Source organism: Drosophila tropicalis, unplaced genomic scaffold (assembly GCF_018151085.1).
Source record: "Drosophila tropicalis isolate 14030-0801.00 unplaced genomic scaffold, ASM1815108v1 contig_593, whole genome shotgun sequence".
Classification (NCBI taxonomy): domain Eukaryota; kingdom Metazoa; phylum Arthropoda; class Insecta; order Diptera; family Drosophilidae; genus Drosophila; species Drosophila tropicalis.
The window spans coordinates 21937246-21957415 of record NW_027173070.1 but is presented as its reverse complement, the minus strand read 5'-3'; the positions used below and the strand labels follow the sequence as shown (position 1 = coordinate 21957415).

The window sequence follows — 20170 nt, the reverse complement described above, 5'->3', positions numbered from 1 at the left end:
AAATTTTTTATATTATTTTTATTATATTTCTTATGATTAAAAAAGTTATATAGAGACCAACAGGCCAGGCTAGACTGGCAAAGCCATTTCCATGCAGTTAGCTGACAAGGCGCCATTTCACAAATGGATTCTAAGTAATGGTTAGAATTATGCGGTCTAAGCATATTTTGCTATCCTGCAACAACCTTGCAGCAGATTCAATAAACGGAACACCACCAGCAACAGCAGCAAGGTTGTCAAACGCAGCTTAAAGAGCGACATGGCAAGAAAGAGGGAAATAGAAAGCAACAAATGTAGAATGCAAAAGCAAATGGTAGACATTGAATCAGAACAGATTCCAGTCTGGCCCCAAGACAGCAGCAAAATGAAGCGAAATTAAATGCATTTAATCAAACCAAAGAGAATTCAACTTAAATAGAAGCAAGTAACGAAGACAATTGCTTAACTTTTGACTGACTTTATCTAAAAGCGATAATCCTGCACAGACTTAGGAAATGGAAACCGGATACACGTGTTATCTACCAAGTCCATGTGTCTCCCAAAGTCGTTTGAACGTGGCACAACTTTTACTCTCTATTAAAATTCTGATTAAAAGACTAGTACGATTGTCAGCCCATGCGGATGCATAAATATGTGACAGGTGTGGGAAGGAAAGTGTTTGCTTTTGACTGCCATCATTTCCAATTCAACAGCTGCTCTCCTGTGAGTATCTGCAGCAACTCGCACAGTGAGAATTGCTTTCTAGTGTCGTGTCTGGAGAAAGTTCTCTATATTGATTGATGTGCCCCTTGAGTTAAGTCAGCAGTTTTCTCAATTTTCTAGTTCTTACTTATGTATGTATGTCTGTCAACATCTTTTCAATGATTTCAAAAGTTAGTAACTTCTATTATCCCCGGCGGAACTATCTTTTAGCATTGTTTCATCGGGGAATACATCTGTAGCAGGAGTACATACATATGTAATCCTTATGCAAATACTGTGTCCTCTATGGCTTAACACACTTGTCTCTTATGTTTCATTACTCTAACTTGGGCCTAAGTTTACTTCTCATATCTTAGCCATAAGCTCTACAAGTACAAGCATACCAAAGAAAGAACTATTAATTTAATGATGCTTGAACATTTAAGTCTGTTTATATTTAAAATTTATAATAATTTCAGGTCCGATTTCCATTTACTGAATTACTGTTTGGAGCACAAAGCACGCATCTTGTATCTGTGTTAAGTAACCTCAAGGGAACATCATTTTCAACAGATTTGTCATTCATGTTGCAATTTGTGCAGCGCTTTCACGTTTTTTCTTTTTGTTAGTTGCACACTCTTTCACTTTAGCACGCCTCCGCAAACTCTTTGTCATCGCGGCATTTTTCCCCGTACAATCTTTTTGTGTTGCTCAGTCTGGCAAAAGTTTCGCTTACTTTATTTACTGTGTCGCGTAGCAGGAGCAGATTGACGCCTCATGGACTTCTTTTTAGAACTTGACTGCCATGGCAACTTTCTTTTCCTGTTGGTCGACAGACTGCCATTTCTTTCGTTAAATTCGTTCTTCTTTTTAGGTTGTGTCTCATTTCAGGACTGGGGCAGAACTCTCAAAGATAATTAAAACTTTGAAATAAACTAAATATGCAAAAAGTCAAAGTTTCAAGTGCATTAGCTTGAAAAAGGCAAACCAAGCTTAAACCAAGGAAATGGGAATACAACAAAAAAGAAACACATTTTTCAAGTATAAAAATTATGAGAAAGTTTCTACACATAAATGACTTTTGGCTACTTTATAACTTTGTAAGCATCTTTCTCTTTGGTGTACTTTCTATCTTTATCTCCATCTCTTTCTGTCACACACATACACGCACATTTTAACGCTCTTTCCCACACATCCACAACAATTTTGGCAATTAGAACACATTAAAGTTTTATTGAAAATCTGGTGAAAAAATAGCAGCTTAACACACGCCAAGATTTATAAACCAAGCAGACAGACAAAGTTTTTACTTAACTTTTCCAAAGGCAAATAATCTTTTAAATAACGAATTGCTGATTCTCTTTACTAGGGAACTTTAAGTTATTTGTAATTTATCAAAATTTAATACAATTTGTAAAATAGACTTCCTACGACTCTTCTGAAATCAGTCAGCAAAACATTTGATACAATGAATGGCAAATATCCTTACCGGATAAAGGGTATAGAAATTGTTTCTGATGAGCAACGAAGCAGCAACAACGATTTTCGAAGTGGAAACCGCACACAAGAAAAATATATGACGAAAGAGTATTTATTGAAAAAATACTTATACAATGAATGCATTTTACAGAATCTTTCCGATTGCATTTAAAAGTGAGTTGAGTTGGATTATGTTCTAGGTTCTTCAACAGAACCATGTCCTTGAAATGTCAATAAAAGCAGCGACAGCGTTTCCTACTTCGCCTGACCACTTTCGAGTGCGAATGAGCTGGGGCAAACGGAAGAAATATACAGGAAGAATAGCAGAAACAGCAGTCGTTAGAGGCACCAGCAGCAGTACTGGAGACAAAAAAAAAAAAAAGACAGAGAAAGGCAAGAGTCCAGAGAGAAAAGCAAAAAGCGGTAAGCTGCTACGGCATATTGCTTCAAGTGATGCTTGGTCATTGTTTGTCAAGGCTGGGTCTGCTTCGCTCTCTGTGCTGTTCTCTGTCGTTTCACTCTCGCCATGTCTGGGGCTCTTACTTTAGTCACTTTCTGTTGTGATGACAGTTACTTGGACGGTCGGTCTGTTTGTCAGTATCGTAGTAATTGTGATTTAAGCTTTAAATAATCAACCAAATGCAACGCATTTCCTCTTGCACTTATTTCATAGTCTACTTTTTGGGGACTAACAGCGAAAGAAGAATAAAAGAGAAATTTATTTGCTGCACATTTGGGTCACAACCTTGTCTCACCCACACCACTTACCACTTATGCTTATAATTATACCCAGAACTGTTATAACAGAGCGAAAAGGGCGAGATAGGAGACATCCCAATGTAATCCGCTTAATGAGCTTTAAGTACGCTACAGAAAAATGGTCAAGTGCCGGTGTCCACTTGTATCTGCCAGGCAAATAAAGTTGTTTAACTGAATTGATGCTGCTGCCGCTGCGCTCTGAGTATGCATTTAAATCGGTTTATATTTAAATTCGTATATATGTATGTATGTACACAAGTCAACTTAGAGCAAAATGCTGTCATCGTCAAATATCTACATTATGCATGCTGGCACAAAACTGTTTCGGGTTTTATGCAAATCTTTTAATGCTATTTACCACTTGAAATTTGCTTGAGTTTTACGTTTAAACGTATATATGTATGTATATATTCTTTTTCTGCCTTCTGCTTAAATGATTAATGCCCCTATAGAGCATGAGATGGAAATTTTGTGGGTAGGCAAAAAAGTTTGCTCAAGAGATTTTTTCCATCGTCTTTTTGACAGCAATCAAAGAGAGACAGTCGAGAAGTGAGCAAGCATAATGAGGCAAATTTCCCAGATTTGGACATTATTTAATCAAATATAGTGAAATGAATCACTAAACGGTAAAAACTTTGGCTCCACTTCAATTAAAGTTAAGCAAGTTTCATCATAGTATTTCGAAAAGTTTATGTGAATTTCCATCAAGTGTATATGCCATTTGCAGGTGAAGTAAAAATATATCCGTAAATGGATTTCCCCCTCGAATTTAATTAATATTTACGACCAAAGTGCAATATGCACTTTGGAGAAAAAGAAATACAAAAATTTATGGTGCCAAAATACTGGTTATAGTTTAAATTTATTGATCCAAATCAATTCGCTAATGAAGACTTTTTTAATGTGTTGAATCAAGCTGAAAATTTAAAAGAAGATTCTACATTTAAGCAAAGAATTTTGATTAATTTAGAATGTGCTATATCCAATCCAAAACTTCTCATTTTAATTTTACTTGTAGAGAATCGGAAAGTGTTTAAAACTGTATATTATCTTTAAGCGTAAAGCAAAAGCTAATAAATATAAACTGTGTTTGATTAAAAAAGACGCCTTATATAATCCATGACAATTTTAAAACTGAAAAAACTATTGTGAACTTAAAGTCCAAGACTTAAATCAAATCAACGTTAACCAAAGTATTTCCTCTCAAACTTATTTGGTTAGTTAGCCCAAACTCAAATATTTTGTCTAAATATAAATGCATTATTATGGCAAACTTAATAAACTGCTTCTTCACTTGACAATCTTGTGTGTTGATATTGTTAAAGCTTTTACTTTAGACCAGAATAAATTTGAAGCTTTGATTTGCAAATAGAAGTTTATGTTGTGTCTTAACTTTAAGTTTGTCAACAAGAACTTAGACCAAATAATGAACCAATATCAGTGAATAAATTAACTCAACTTTATTGATTAGATGCAGAGCAAAAGTTGACGTAAAACTAGTTGCATTGCGTTTGAAGAAAATCACTACTTTCTCTAGTCCTGTATACGTATATTCAGCATCTAATTTTAGCTCTGTTTATTCATTTTTGCACTTTCCGCATTTTCAACATGGAGAGCCAATAGCATATGTATATCTATCTTTACCTCATGCATAATGCAATTTGAAGAGCTATGCAAATTTGAAAAGTTGCAACAGCAACTAGCTTGAATATATGTATGTAGAGGTACGCATAATGTTCTATATCGTTGGGTATGTATCTAGTTTATGTACTTACCTCGCCATCGTACAAATCGGAGGCATAAAGATGATCAAAGGGCAGAGCAGCCAATAAATCCAAGGCAAACCAGCCACGAAAATAATTGATGGCAATCTGTTTGGAATTGGAGACAACCTCACCTTTGCGCGAGACAAAGGTTGTGCGAAAATTCAAGAGAATGTCTGCAAAAGAAGGGAAAAGTGAGAAAAAGAGCAAACCGAAAGGGTGGGAAAGGAAGCAAAGGATAAACGGTTTATAAGAGATACAAATTCAATTCAATGCAGCAACTAAAGATGCTGGGCTTAAGGCCAACTTCCACCCTCTCCCTTCGAAACCAATAACAACAACAGGTGGTCCATAAAAAAGGAAACTAAACGAACTGGCCACAAAAAGGAAAACGGACAATGTTGCTTAAGTCCAAGTTGTATCCTCCTGTGTGTGTGTGTGTGCGTGTGTACTTACCAACAATGAAAAGCGCCTCAACAATGACATCGGAGACCATCGTTTGACGATCCGCCTTGGCAAATGCTGCATTGTAAGGCACCATCAATGCCACGTAGAAGGTGGCCACCAGTATGACCCAATCCCAGATGCCTTTGAATACACCATAATGGGGCAAAATCAAGCGTGACTTTTTTATCGATTGGGTTTTGTATTCAGGAAATGGAGCCTCCGTTGAATGCATGAAATTCTATTATGATGAATTCCAAGTTGTCGATGAGCGAAACATGAAAAGTAAATTTCAATTACAATTTAAGGGATTAAGTATAACCCAGAGAGAGAGAGAGAGAGAGGTGAAAGAGAGACAGGGAGAACACAACTTAATCAAATTAATGGAAATGGAAAATCTCTCTCTCCCTCCTGTTCTCTTCTTAGCGAACAACAAAGCTATATACTATAGATGGTTTTAAATCAAAACCAGTCCCGAAACAAAATTTTACCAAATTTAATTGAGTTTGTCGACGGAATAGGCCCAAAAACGTGACCTTTTCCCCAACATTGTTAGCATTGTTGTTCGTTCGACTGTTTAGCTGTGGGGCAGGCACCAACAGGTTACCTGTTACCTCATGCTCCAGTCACATCATCTGCAGCTGGTGATACTTACATTGCCGAGCTTCAATTTGGTTTTGACGCCACCCTTCTCCGGTTTATAGTGGCCGGATAACTGATACAGCACCGCTCGGCTACGGCGTCGTCCCATGTTACAGCCAGCGGGTATATCCAAATTGTTACCCTCCCCAGCCTCGGCATCGCCATCTGTGCCATTGGCGGCCGGTCCTCCCAGACCAGGCAGTCCGCCTAGGCCCAGCATGCCGGCATTCGAGCCGGCACGAAATCTCGCGCCCAATAGTGCAGCTGTAAGGGCAAAAACTTACAGAGTTGCAACCAAAACGAAAACAGAAACCAACGGAAAAAACATATTTGATAATATTTCAATGGACACACACCGAAATTGGTAAGGGAATATGGAATGGTTTTGTGGATTTCATGGGGTTTACAGATTACGAGCGGGGGGGTAAGGGTTGAGGCAAAGAATAATTACAATGATTTGGCATTTTTTTTTTTCGTTTTTTGTGTTGGGTGATTAAAGAGAAAAGAGCACAAAAATGGAAAAGAAAATAAATACATATAGAGAGAATCGTACAAAAATACATTATGAATTACAATTTAAATTAGTCAAAAATTAAAGGTATTTAATTTTTATTTAAACATTAATTGCATTTAGTAAACTTTTTAAAATTTCTTTAAATTTATTTGAAGCTTTTAAGGGATTAAATTCGGTGTGCCAAATTTTTTTCATATCCTTGCAACAACCAAATATTGCTATTCAATCTTTAAATGAATCATTCATTTTTTTTTTTTTTAAGGATGAAAAAGTTTTTGCCTAAAGGACTAAAATGAAAACATGAAAGGAAAAATGCGTTGCCTTACATTTCCCAACCTCTTCATTATAGTATTTATCTTGTCTATTACTCTACAATAAATAATAAATATTTTCTGATTGGAAAGCTGAGATGAAGCTAGCCAAGGAATCTTCATTTTATATCATAACAACTCCTTCACCTTGACAACATTGAAATTTCTTTTGATTTTTTAAATGACTAACACCTAAAAAGGGACTGAATTAAATGAAAATCCATTTCCTTTTATTAACCGAGTCCCTTAAGTATTCGACTGTAAATTAAGTAATTAAATCTTTTTTTAGAAACTTTAATGGACAATTCCTTACAATATACGAACTAGGACCAACAACAGACTAGACCCTACGGCAGGTAATCAAAAACTGACCAGATGTATGTGAAACACTGATAATTCATCTTCCCCATTACATTTCAAACGAATAAGAAAAGTCCTTCAAAGCTTGTCGAGTATTCATTACACAGTTTCCTGAAATAGTTATCTGAATGTGGCTTACTGGGATTTCCATGTATTCATCCTGGATGCAATAATAGAAGCAGACCAAAAAGACAGATACTACACATACAGATTGATGGCCATACATATGTCTATCTATACGCCATGGTGTCGAAGATGAAATCACAATTTGGTTTTCATTGTGCAAGGATATATGAAAGCAAAACACAAAGTCCACAAAAGTGAGTTATAGTGTTGGTGAGCCAGAGTTGTGCTTTAATCTGAGTGTGCGTGTGTAATCTGAGAATGTATGTATATGTTTAGGTGGCTAGGTGTTCTCGATATAGAATATCTGCCCTGTATCAACTTTAGTCAGACAAAAGGGACATATTTTATTTCTTCCGTTGTGCTCTTGTCCATTTCTAGTGGCACATTGCTCAAATGTTTCCATACAAATCGTTTACATCTATATAATTTATTACACAAGCACACACACACACGCACAAGGATATATACAAATATTTGACCTGCCTGCATACCTACGAATTGTACAATGAGCAAATACAAAATAACAAAATAAACATAATATTTCACATTGAGGCAAACAGCAGAGCGATAAGAAGAGCACAGGTTGCAAGCGAAAAAGCGAAAATCCACCAAGGCAAGAAACAAAAGCCTCGAAAAGCAACCTCATTAAATTCAACTTAATTCTATTTTTGTGTCTTTTTTTGTTTTGTTTTTGTGCCTTACCTCAAACGATGAGAACGATGCCGCGTGCCATTATAAATTACAATTAGCTTGATTGTGAAAAATTGCGAAACACACAAAAAAGACACACACACACACGCAAAATTGAAGCGCGACAAAACACACAACGAGAGTTTTTCTACACGTTTTTTAGCAACAGAGCCTACTAATTATGGTCAAAAGGAGATAAAAAGGAAGTGGCAACAAAAAAAGGGACACAAATATGCAAATAAAAACAACATGAATGGTTTCTTTGGAGTTGTGGACTTTAAATTAAATGAGAAAAATATCCTTTTAAATATGTTAATAATATAATAATTTCACGAGCTTGTAAATTAACACTTTGGTTACAGGACATTGTTCAGTAGCCTCTTTGTCCTGGTTTACTCTATAGTTTGGCTAACCTTTAAACAACTTTCTATGTGATGATATCTCATCACGATCATCGTGCTTTAACATACTGTAATTTCCTTACGAATGAAAAAGGACTCCGTTTCATGACATTTTAATCTGTCACCAAAAAAAAACAACCTGTACAAAAACTAATGTAGCCACAAAGCTGTCTTTTCCAACCACCACGGTACACCGCTATAATCGCCATAATTCTTCTTTTAATTTAAAGTTTGGCTTAAATTTTTTACTTTTCTACTTCTTGTTTGACACGTTTCTCGCAGAGCCTACTAATTATGGTCGAAAGAAGATAAGAAGAGGAAATGGCAGCCAAAAAAAAGGGACACAAATATGCAAATATTCCCCCAACAGCAACAAATTTAAACAACTTAAAATTTGATTTCAATTTTTTACTCAGCTGTTCTGTTCTGAAGGGTCGGTCTATTCCCTGGGCTTGGGCACTGAGCCAGGTCCTCGTCCTGGCCTGTCATATCAGAATGCCAATTAAGCTTGTCGAGCCGAAAAAAAATTCCTTCAAATGTTTTTTATTCTTCGTTTTGAACTGAAATTGGAGTTACCTCTCCCTTTTCAATTGAAAAAAGCACGTGGCTTAGGCTTTGTGAATACAAAAATATACGCGAAATATTATGAAAGACGAATACAAGATGGCGCATAAATATGCTCGATTACTTCGAGTGTGGCAACTCTGGACATTTTTGACAGGCCTAATGATGTGTGAAACGATGGCGACCCATAATCACCATTCCCCATCCTTATCACTATGGCAAAAACTGTCATTTTCAAATGATGTGTGTGTGTGTGTGTGTCTCATCAAAAGCCGCTTTTCGTTTTTGCAAAGAGATTAATTCTCAACTTAAAAAATACCGGAAATTAATATACTCTTAGGATTATGGATATAGAACGAGCAATTCAATGTAAGTAAGCTTGTATTTGTGACGACAAATTCACAAAATAACTGCTATATGGGACACAAAATGCTGCCAAATTTAGTTGACACAATTTGTTAGTGTATAAACATTTGAATCTAATTGCTTTTGGTTTTCTTTAAGCATTAGAAATGTGAAGAGTTTTGCCCCATCCAATGAATATCCATTTCACGCATTAATTTCTCATTGATGTGGATCAGCACTCAATTTTCCACTCAGCTTGAGCGAATTGTATGTCAAGGTTTGTTAGCCAAAGTTGATTTAATTTCATTTACATAAATTAACCAAAAAAGGAAGGCAAAAAAATTGTGATTCAGTAAACAGGAAAGACCAAAATTGAATAAGGTTCAGCTATTGAAAAGATTGCTTTGGCGAGTTTATGCAAAAAGGCAAACATAATTGAATATAAGCTAATTGAAAATGAAAATTGAATTAAACATTGCAGTTGAATCATGTAGACGTGAATTTAAATACAATTAACTTATATGACATTTAAAGGCACACACACACACACTCACAAACGTAGATACTCACGCTCCAGGCAAAAGCACAAGCACATACAAAATGCATGGAATGATTGTCAGCAAGGACTTGTGTCCTTGCAATTGCAATGCGCAACAGTTGCGAAATGTGTGCATTTTTTATGACCCATCAGCAATCTGCCAACTGCTCCATGCCATTCGCCAACTTCTTATCACAAAAAAAAAACGAAAAAATAAACACACAAAAAATAGAGGAAGGACGTTGAGGATAAAGCGATCAAAAGCTAAAATCATTTAAAGCAGAAGACCAGTTTAACAGGACATCTGATGGGATTTTTGCATCGCTCGGCGGCGACTCCAACAAAAACAAACCAGAAACTAGAATTAACGATGGCCATAAAAAGCTGCAAATGAATGCCACACAACCAACAGCAACCCCAAACAAACATGGACGTAGGACGAAAGAACATCCAACTAAATGAAAAATATGCGGAATCAATACACAACAGAGACTGACTTCAATGTGACACAGGGATTAAGTCTTAAGTTTTACAAAGAAAAGAAAAGATTTAAGAAAGGTTTCTATCTACATTTTCATTTAAAGCAGTTCAAGCTTATCAATTGCACAATCACAGAATTAATTCGTGTCTAATTGTGAACTTTTTACTTAGTTACATGCCTTAACTAAAACATTCATACATAGATTAGCAAATTTTAAAGCAAGTGTCTTCAAGAGTATCTCGCAGTGCTTTTGAAGACACTTAACTTGTGAAGAAAACTTTTTCTGTTTTGCAATAACTGGAGGTCTAAATAGGTTTATATATCTTGAGTATCTCGAAGTGCTTAAGATATATAAACCTATTTAGACCTCCAGTTATTGCAAAAAGTTTTCTTGTCATTCAAAGTTCACTCTATGCCTTTGATTTTTAAAAACCAGATCAATGTCATTTGCTTCTGAAATTCCTCCTTTCGCATCAACTTATGAGGACTACAAACTCTTTAGATCCCCTATGGACTCACTAAAGAGAACACTAGTTAATTGCTTAATTCTTGCGCCCCAAGAATGGCTTAAGATCTCGACCATGGATACATCCTTAACATACATATGGTATATATATTTATTAGTTTAGGGGTTTTTTCCTGCTCTTTTTGTGACTTTGCTTAAACTTGGCGCAACTGTCAGAATTGTTGGCAGCAATCATTATGAAGTTGTCGCTCGGCTCGAATGTGCATTAATATTTAATGCATGCTTTTGGCATTCTTTCTCTTTGTTTTGCTGTCCATGTTTTATCTTAGTTTATCTCCAGGGATGACAATGGCAAACTTGTCTTTGCCTAACCAAGTAACTAAGCAAGTCAATGTATTTGATTAGAGTTAATTCAACTAAGATTAAGACTCATCGCTGGGTTGGGTTTAATAAAAGTTTATCTGAAAGTTAATTAGCAAAATGATGGCAAGCAAAAAAAAAAAAGTTTTCAGCCATACAAGCCAAGAAAGCTTTATGTAAATGATATTGAAAAATGTAAAAAGTGTTAAAATTTCTGAAACGTACTCAAAATATTGAGAAAAAGCATTGACTGGACCGCAAAAGACATGCCACAGAAAAGAGCAAAGTTGACGGAAAGTTGATGCTGTTGCATCCATGAATTAAGGTTGAAAATATTTTAATGTCAGAGACAGAAACACCATAAAACCAACACCCAATCCCACGACTCTCTGAAGAGTGTGTGTGTGTGCAAAAAGTCTGCGCAAGAAACAAACCGCGAAAATGAAATTGGAGGAAGGGAAAGTGGATGAGAGAAAGGAAAAGCATGGCAAAAGTTAAAGGTGACATGCTGACACAGACAGAAGAAAGAGAGAAAGATACAGAAAGAGAGAGAGAGATAGAGACTCTGTGTAAAGGATATACCACAGCAGACACATTATAATCATAATATTTCATCTGACTTTACCGCATTTCGTTTGAACATTAACTTCAACTCTCTATATCAGCAATATTTGCCCAACTGATTGGAGTTTGGGTGTGCACACATACACTGACACTGACGCTCACAGATTCATTCATTATTCAAGCCTAACTAGTGCAGTTCGTGTGTGTGGCTGTGTGTACTTGTGTGTGTCAGGGTATCTTTTTTCTGTGGTTTGTGTGTTAACTTTGTGAATATTTATTTGTTGAAGAGTACTTACCGCTATCACATTCCTCATTCACATTCATCTCCAACATCTTCGTGTGTGTGATGTCCTTGTGTGAGGCCAAAAAGAGAACAACATCGCGTTTCTCATTCTTAATCGGGACAATATCGAAAAGACACCAAAATGGTGCGCCTGCCAAAACGAAAAAGAAAGTGTATAAATTTTAAAGTATGTACGTGAAATACCGTATACGACATGTGGGCTGCAAAAGATTTGCGGTGTGTAATCCGAAATTGCTTCGCGGTTAGCCAAACAGCCTGCCCCCCTCACACATACACACATATTGATTTTCATTTACCACCACCTAATTGAGGTTGCTTATTGGTCGGCCAAAATTTCGAAAATGTCACATTTGCGTATAAAACGAATATTTAATCGCATCTCTTCTCCTTTTTGTTTTTAGCTTTTAATTAGGCCTTGCTACGAAAAATGAGTTCAAATTGCCTGACAACTCAATTAAATGGCATTTTAATAATCATCCTCCACAAAAAGTCTTCAAAACGATGCCCAAGGCCAATTCCATTGCATTTTAATAATTTCAATAATTAATATACGTCATAGTCTTGGTTAAAAGTTTTAAACACCAAGCTAATTAACAAAACTTATCAGCAAAAAGTTTCTTGATGGTAACTAATATAGATATAGATACCTTAATATGTATAACCTAAAAGCTGACTTTGACTTCATCTTTTGCTGATTAATCGTGACCTCATTTAGCAGGGGCGAACGTGCAAAAATGTTGGGAGATAAATTTATTGCCGTCTCCATTTCACCAGGATGCCTAAGTGGCCATCATGCTCGGCATCGTCTCTTGGCCACAAGTTGGCAGCATATCCTGGAATTTCGTTTCGAAAATGCTGCCCAAGGATGTCTTTAAGTCTATTCGATTTGTATGTGTTGCTGTTTCTCTACAGCTCACAGCTGTCCAATTCTCTCTTGAATTGGGACCATATGTTGTCCCACATTTTCAGTTCCCTCCAAAAGTCTTGACCAACAATAAAAGTCATACTCATTTTTGTAGTTACTTGTGCTCTGGTACTCTTTGAAGCCCACTTTGTCATGCGATCTTATGACCTACCTTCATTTGTCTAATAGATGCGGTCTACCACTGTCAACAGCTTTTCTTTTCCTCTAATGTCAACACAGTCTTTAAATGTTTGCGGGGGTCGAATGTTTGTATGCTCGTGTCCAAGTCCTTCGAGACTTGGGCCACTTTTAGCTAGCTAACTCAATTAAAAGTAAAGGATGCTTTCGCAAGCAAACAGAAAAAAAGACAACATGCTGCATAAAGAGCAGAGCAAACGCTTTAAAAATATACAAAAATTTTGTCTTTATACTGTGCAATGATTTAAACAAAGTTCAATTGGGAATTAGAAACATTATGTTTGAATATTACAATGAAAAACAACACAAAGTACTTCTTTGCTTCACTTTTGTCCTAAAACCCTTTCATTTGAACTACGCTCCTGTTGACTTGTTGATGATGTTACTTTTGCTTGTTCTCGCTTTACCAAATTATAAGTCGAAAAGAGGAGAGTTTTGTTTGTCGGACCAGTTTTTATTCTGGGGCACTTAGTTAACCCGTATTGTCTGTGGCATTTGTGGCAAGCTAAATTTTATAGGTGGCAAGCCCACACAATTGATTTTCAACTTTTCATTAGTTTTTCTACGCTGGATATCGAAAGTAGCAACAACAAGGCGATTGCAGGTATTAATCCTTTTTACCTGGAAGTGAAACTTTTATACACACAACAATACACAACACACTCGCATAAAGTTCGACTCTTGTGTGTAAGTGTGTGGGTGTGAATGTGTATGGTTGTGGTTTTTCAGTTTGTATTAGTTTTTCTAGACAAAGCCATTTTCCATTTGGCAAGGCAATAGAAAAAAAAAGGAAATTGTACCGCCAATCTATTTTTGAAACATTTTTCACGCATTTGTGCAGAATGAACAAAACAAAAACAAAAAAAACAAAAAATTGCGGATTTTTAATTAAAAATGAAAACAATTTACTCAACATTTTCTCACATACTTAGTTTCCTTTTCATTTGGCTTTTGCTCTGTTATGTTTTGTTTTTGTTTTTCATTCTCTCTTTCGTTTTTGTAGTTGTCGGGGGCTTACCTTCCTTTTTGTAGAAAATAACCTCCAGCTTAAGTTCCGTCTTATTTGAAAGACTTTTCTCAATTTGCTGTTTATGCTCCTCCTTTGTATCCGGTCCGTAAAGGAAATGACATGAGCAGCCTGTTGTTGTTTGCCATTTTGTTGATGTTGTTGTTGTTGTTGTTGTTGTAGTTGATGTTGGGTTGGGTTTGGAACAAGGGGCGGAGAAAGAAATACAATTGAATAAAATGTACAATACATTGAAATGAGTATTCAAGTGTTAAACAAGTTGATGCCGTCTGTTCTCGTCCTGTCTGTCGTCCTGTCTGTTTGTTGGCCAATTCTGTCCCATCTTCCTTAGTTTGTGTATCTCATCCTTCTTACCCTTTTGCATAATTTGAGCGCGCGAATATCCTGTCAAATCCACGAACCCATCCGAGCAATAAACAATTGGATTGCCATTTGCCTGCGCATTGCCAAGCACAAAATTTGAGTCTGAAAAACAAGAAAAGGAGATTCGAAAAGAAAGCTCATAATGACGAACGAACCAACGAATGAATGAATGAATGAACGCATAAGGACTATGAAGCCAGCTGTTTCTCATTTCAACATGAAATATTGTCTCGACAACAATAACAATATTCCAAAACAGCAAAGAAGATAAAAGAAAAGATGTTCTAAGATGCCAACGTCGACATTGAGATACTCTCTAATAATTTTAAAACTAATTTAATACTCTTATATCTACTAACAGCTGGAAAAACCAACCAAAAACTTTCCTTCCATTCAATAGTCCATAGTTTTCATGATGATTAATATCCATTTCTTTCTTTCTCTATGCTTCAAATTGGTTTATATTTTGAGCTAGGGTGTAGAACAATGAATGCTGTTGTTCATGTTCTTGTTTTGTTTACGGACATTTTCATTTCATTGGCCCCATTTCGTTGGAATTCCTTTGCTTTTCCCTTTATTTTCACTGTCACCTTTAACTCAGAAATGGTTTCTATAAAATAAATTTTTGAAAAACATATACCCCAGACAATGTCATTGGGCAATTTGCAGAGTTTCATCCTTTTGTGTTTATTTGGTACTTGACCTTCTATGTAGAAATGAAATTTAATTAAATTTTTTACTGACAAAGCCAAAATGAAATTCTTCCGCATGTTTGCCATTTTGACAAATTAACAAATATTAGAGTAATGTCCGTACCCACTCAATTGAAGCTTTATTGTGGCTATTTGCCTTTTCAATTTGAAATAGCTAATTGTTTTGTCTTTTTCTTGAGCAACACGTGTAGAATTCGGACAAATGGGAGAGAATAGAATCTTAACTATTAGGTAGATTGACAGATTGATGTAGCAATGACCATTATGAAGATACTTAAAAAAAACGTAAAGCTATTGAGGCTAAACGTAGACAAAAAATTAGCTACCAATGAGTTTATCTTCTCCTGTTCATTGTCATTCGCACACGATGACAATTTTGCATTATATTAACAGTTGTTTTAATCCAAATTACTTTGGTACATTTAAATTACCAATTACATTGAATTCTTACCGTCTGTGACCATGATCTTGATAAGCTAATGCAGTAAATGGACATAGGGATTCTTAAGCTCCCAGTTACCTGATTAGTTTGAAAGTCATGAAAGGATACAATGCATACAAATAACGAACACACACACACACACTTATCCGCCCACAGCAAAGAAAATCTGATATCCTTGGGCAACCTTTCTCTGCTCAGGAACAAATTGAATTAAACGACTCAATGGCACTACTAAATGAACGCACACATAGTATCAAATCAAATGAATATATGTATGTGTATATGTATATGTGTGTGTGCAACACAAGAAGCAAACGTACAACTATCAATGTGGCAACAAGTCCCCATTGTCAGATAACAATTGCAACAAGCAGAAAGCGTATAAAAAAAGGTAGCTGGCTTTTGTTTTATATGTGGCAATTAAAAATACATTTGCAGGTACATCAAAAGTTTTTTCCAGTGTTATTAAAGTTGAATAAAAAGTCAGCTCTCGCACATTTGTGTGTGTGTATGTGTATGTGTGTAAAATGTATACGCCATGTGGGTCCGTTGTGAATTATAAGCTTGGCCATGGCCCTGTCTTTACGCCGAATTACGTATACGCATATTTGTCCATATACATTTGCGTCTCAATGGAACGACATCAACATGAACATCAGGCCCTCTGTCAGTTAATATATCAGACTGAATGTCTGACTGCTGCTGCTCATTAAATATGCTTTCATAAAACCTTTTTAATCCACACAGCAGACAAAAAAGTAAAATTAATTTCATATCGCTAAAAGATAATTACCATCCGAGCCCTTCTAGCAATAAAACAATTAACAAGTATTTTGACCTTAGCAACCGACCAAACAATAAAAGAACATTATATTAAATTTTATTTTAAAATGTCAAATGCTCATTACTCTGCAGGGCACCTTTCAAGGATAACAGAAAGGAAAAAACTGCCAGTTTCTTAATAAAGAAAATTAAGTACTCCTAGATGATGGACATGTTTATTTTTTAAGCATTCACGAGGTTCACATACTTCTTAGATATGACAACCTTTTACAATATTCCGAGAAAAATATTAATGAAAAGATGTACCTGAACTTTAAATTTTTTAATGCAACAGCAAATAAAGTTTCTTCTTTTTTTATTCGTTCTGTATGATGTCTTCTACAATTGTGGTGTCCCATACTTCAAAATTTCATTGTTTTTGAAATTGAAATAACAAGGTTCACCATCTAAAGTTATTCACTTGAAATTGCAAAGCTTTAATATACAATAGTAGCAAGTGCTTCTCTAACACGAGGTTCCTTAAAGCCAAAAATAAGTGGGCCAAAAAGGCAACAACCATAAAAATGCGTTCAAGTAGGAAATTGTGCGCTGCATCAACAAATTTCAATCGCTTCTGTTTCACAAAGGTCATGGTAAAAGAAGCCATAAATCGCCATGTGTGTCACGTAGCATCATTCAGTTGCAAGTAAAGGTCGTCGGTGAGTACTTAAAAAATGTTATATATATCTAGAAGTATTTTGTATATATTAATTAGCTAGTAAAGTAAATGTTTCTTAATAGAGCAACTGATTAAGTTCTCTTCACAATGGAAAAGTTTAATAACAAGCTTAACAAAACGTATTCTAATGTCCGGACAGGAACTTAAGTGTATTTACACTAAGCCAACTAAAATCAATAATGCTTAAAGGAACATTGGATATAAATAGCAAATGAAAAGCCGATTAAACTATTCAAATGAAATGAAACTAAAAATAAATTTTGAATTGCATTGAACAAAATTTATAAAGAATCTACTATTTCTATAGAAAATGAAATATTTAATAATAACTGGGCAAATGCAAATAAAGCAAACAATAAGCTGCTTGATGGACTGACTGAATGATAGACTGATTGTCAAAGTGTCAGACTGGGGTTTTGTTTTGTGATATTTTAAGGTTTCGGCTCCTACTCTGCTGGCAGTTCTCATCCTTATCCCACGGCACTCCGTTGAGCCTTTCGTGTATTGCGTTGCCAGGCGACACAGCAGCACCAGCACCAACACCAGCAGCAACAATAATACGTAACGAGTGTACACAATACATAGTTTTAATTTCCCAGTACACACTCACACACACACACAGGCACACGCATGGTTTATGAGTGTCGTTGGTAGATTTCAATAAGGATAAAGCTTTCACTCACGCTCAAACCCATACTTTCTCTTACTTTTTCCCGATACGCGTGCACTTAAAAGGTTGCCAGCCGATGCCAAAAATCTCTACATATATATGTACAAACATATATATTTATATATACATATGTATGTATATTTCGTTTTACGATTTAGCCAAATGCCAAGCTCTTGGCTTTCTTTCTCGTTTGCTTGTCTTTCCAATAAAATTGACATAAATATTACATTAAAAATCATATAAAATCCTAAAGGAGAATCGTTTAGCTTTTCTTAGCTTTTTTTCCGCTTTTCCACTTCTTTCCGTTTCATTTTTTTTCCACGTTTCGATATTCTGTAATCGTTGACAGAAAGTTAACGCCTAAATGTATGCAACAGGCAGTGAAAAAAACAACACAGAATCTAAAGACCACGACAAAAGAGAAACCAGTACATAAAAATGGATCTATAGACCAAACAAAATGAAATTTAGTTACTGACAGTTCTTTTTTTAACTTCTGCTTAGCAATAGGGTGAAAATAATTCATTTAGGAATTACTTTCCAAAGGCTCCATTTGAAATATAGGGTAACTCAATGTCGACATTTCTAAGTTCTCTTCAATTTGTTGTTTTCTTTTTTTTTTTATGTTTTTCACTTACGCGTTCCATCGAAGCGTGTGGCAATTGTGTCCAAGAATGTATTTTGGGGCGCTAGCAGCCCCTTACGGGCTGGCATGGGAATTCTGAGGCCTTAGGTGCGCCTATACAAGCGCTACTTCTTGGGCTAAAAGGGAAGTGCTAGGGGAAGCTAGCCGGGCGGGAGGAGGCAGGCGTGGCTATCCTGTAAAGAAAAAATGAGATGGAAACAAAATTTATTGTTCGAGTTTAGCTAAATATTTTCAATTTAGAATTTGAATTTAACACAATAAACTTCCAGTACAAACAAAACATAAAAAAATGTCTAAATTGTTGCCGACTTTTTAATATTTGTGGATATTTTGTTTTTCTTCTTTTTCTTTCTGCCTTTTAGAAGGCAGAACAAGCAGAAGCACTTCGTTATGGCTGCATGTAAATTTTATTCTCTCCTTTTTTTATTGTTTCTTTTTTGTTCTGGTTTTATTCTGTTGACCAGGGCAACAAAAAACCGCAACCGCAACTCTGACAGCTGTTGCGCTTTTGCTGTTGTTGTAGCTTTTATAGCTATTAAATAAAACTGAACAAAATGGCAAAAAATGTCAAAGCGATAAGCGAGAGAAAGTGAACGAGATTGGGTTTGAGAGAGGAGAGAACGAAAAAGAATAAAGAGTATCGACCATTAAATGTTAACCAGCCAGTGAGCGACTAAATGGTTGAATGAGTGACTAACGACAGTTTGGGTTATGCGGGTTGAATAAGCCAAATGATAACAATTGGTTACCACATACGAACCGAACTGTGAACTCTGAGTTTTTTTCTGTTGCTGACACACAACACACACTCACAACAAATATTCGTAGAATTCGTTTTGCTTTGCAGCCATTAACTCATAAGATAAACATATTTTGTTATTTTTCATATAATAGACAACGGTTCACTTTAGATATCCAGCGGAAAACGATGTGGGAAGACATGAGTACCACAACTTTAAATTCTCATTCGAAGAAAAAAACGAATTTATGTAGTTTAAATAAGTTGAGCATACTATTTCTTAAGCAGATTGTATTGAAAGAAGTCCTTATCTTCACTAGCTGGCATTAAGAGAATCATAAACAATGTAACGATATCTCATGACTCATTTATATATATTTATCCTCATGTAAATTAGCACACTCATCTTCACTAGGAACCTCATTCTCGTCTTCCCACGCAACGACCCTTCCCGGGGCACCAAAGATTTATCAGAAACGACTAAGCGAGTATCGGGTAAATTACCCTCCCTCGCTATAAGTAACACCACACCATTAACCACACACATACAAACATGTAATTTAAGCACATCCCGACCTATATCAGTCCACACCACTTATTGTTAGCTAACTAAGCAACACACGTCTTTCACTTCCTAGTATACATACGACCCAAGCAAATATGTGACCCACGTGTGACCAGTTTCGGCTCACACTAGACACTTCACTTCTTTAAGTTAATCTTTGTAGAATTCACCGGAAGAGTGACCTGCTCTGGATAAGATCGTGGGGCCGCTCCCGGCAACCATGAAGCATCTTGGGTATATTTAAAGGACCACTCTCCGGAGAAAGGCAGCCTTAACGCAAAACCTTTATAACGTAAAAAACCTCTGTGTTGGGAATCAGTTAAAGTATTGAATTCCAAGAGTGGGATCGCTTTTCGACTATCATGGTAAGATAGAACCTTCTAGGAAATCCAATAAAATTATTCTAAATATGTGTTACAGATGTTTGTTAATCCTATACATATGTATACATATATGTATATGGACAATTTCAAGTTATGAATAGTTAACTTTTTGTTTTGAAATTACCATATATTGAATTTAAGTTTGATAGCTAATAGCTCATTGATATTTTTATACGTTTGCAGAGGGCATTATATGATGTTTGTAAAGCAGAGACGTTTCGGACCCC

At 35.8% G+C, this 20170-nt stretch overlaps 1 protein-coding gene across 1 annotated transcript in view; it reads right to left on the bottom strand.

Moving 5' to 3' along the window:
- Positions 1 to 20170, bottom strand: part of Elk (Eag-like K[+] channel) — a 79976-nt gene that overhangs the window by 16124 nt on the left and 43682 nt on the right. Inside the window, 7 exon segments of the mRNA XM_068289886.1 lie at positions 4695 to 4858; positions 5139 to 5367; positions 5782 to 6032; positions 11785 to 11922; positions 13913 to 14032; positions 14276 to 14386; positions 18249 to 18429. Of these exon segments, the coding sequence (XP_068145987.1) occupies positions 4695 to 4858; positions 5139 to 5367; positions 5782 to 6032; positions 11785 to 11922; positions 13913 to 14032; positions 14276 to 14386; positions 18249 to 18324 (1089 nt within the window). The 5' untranslated portion in view covers positions 18325 to 18429.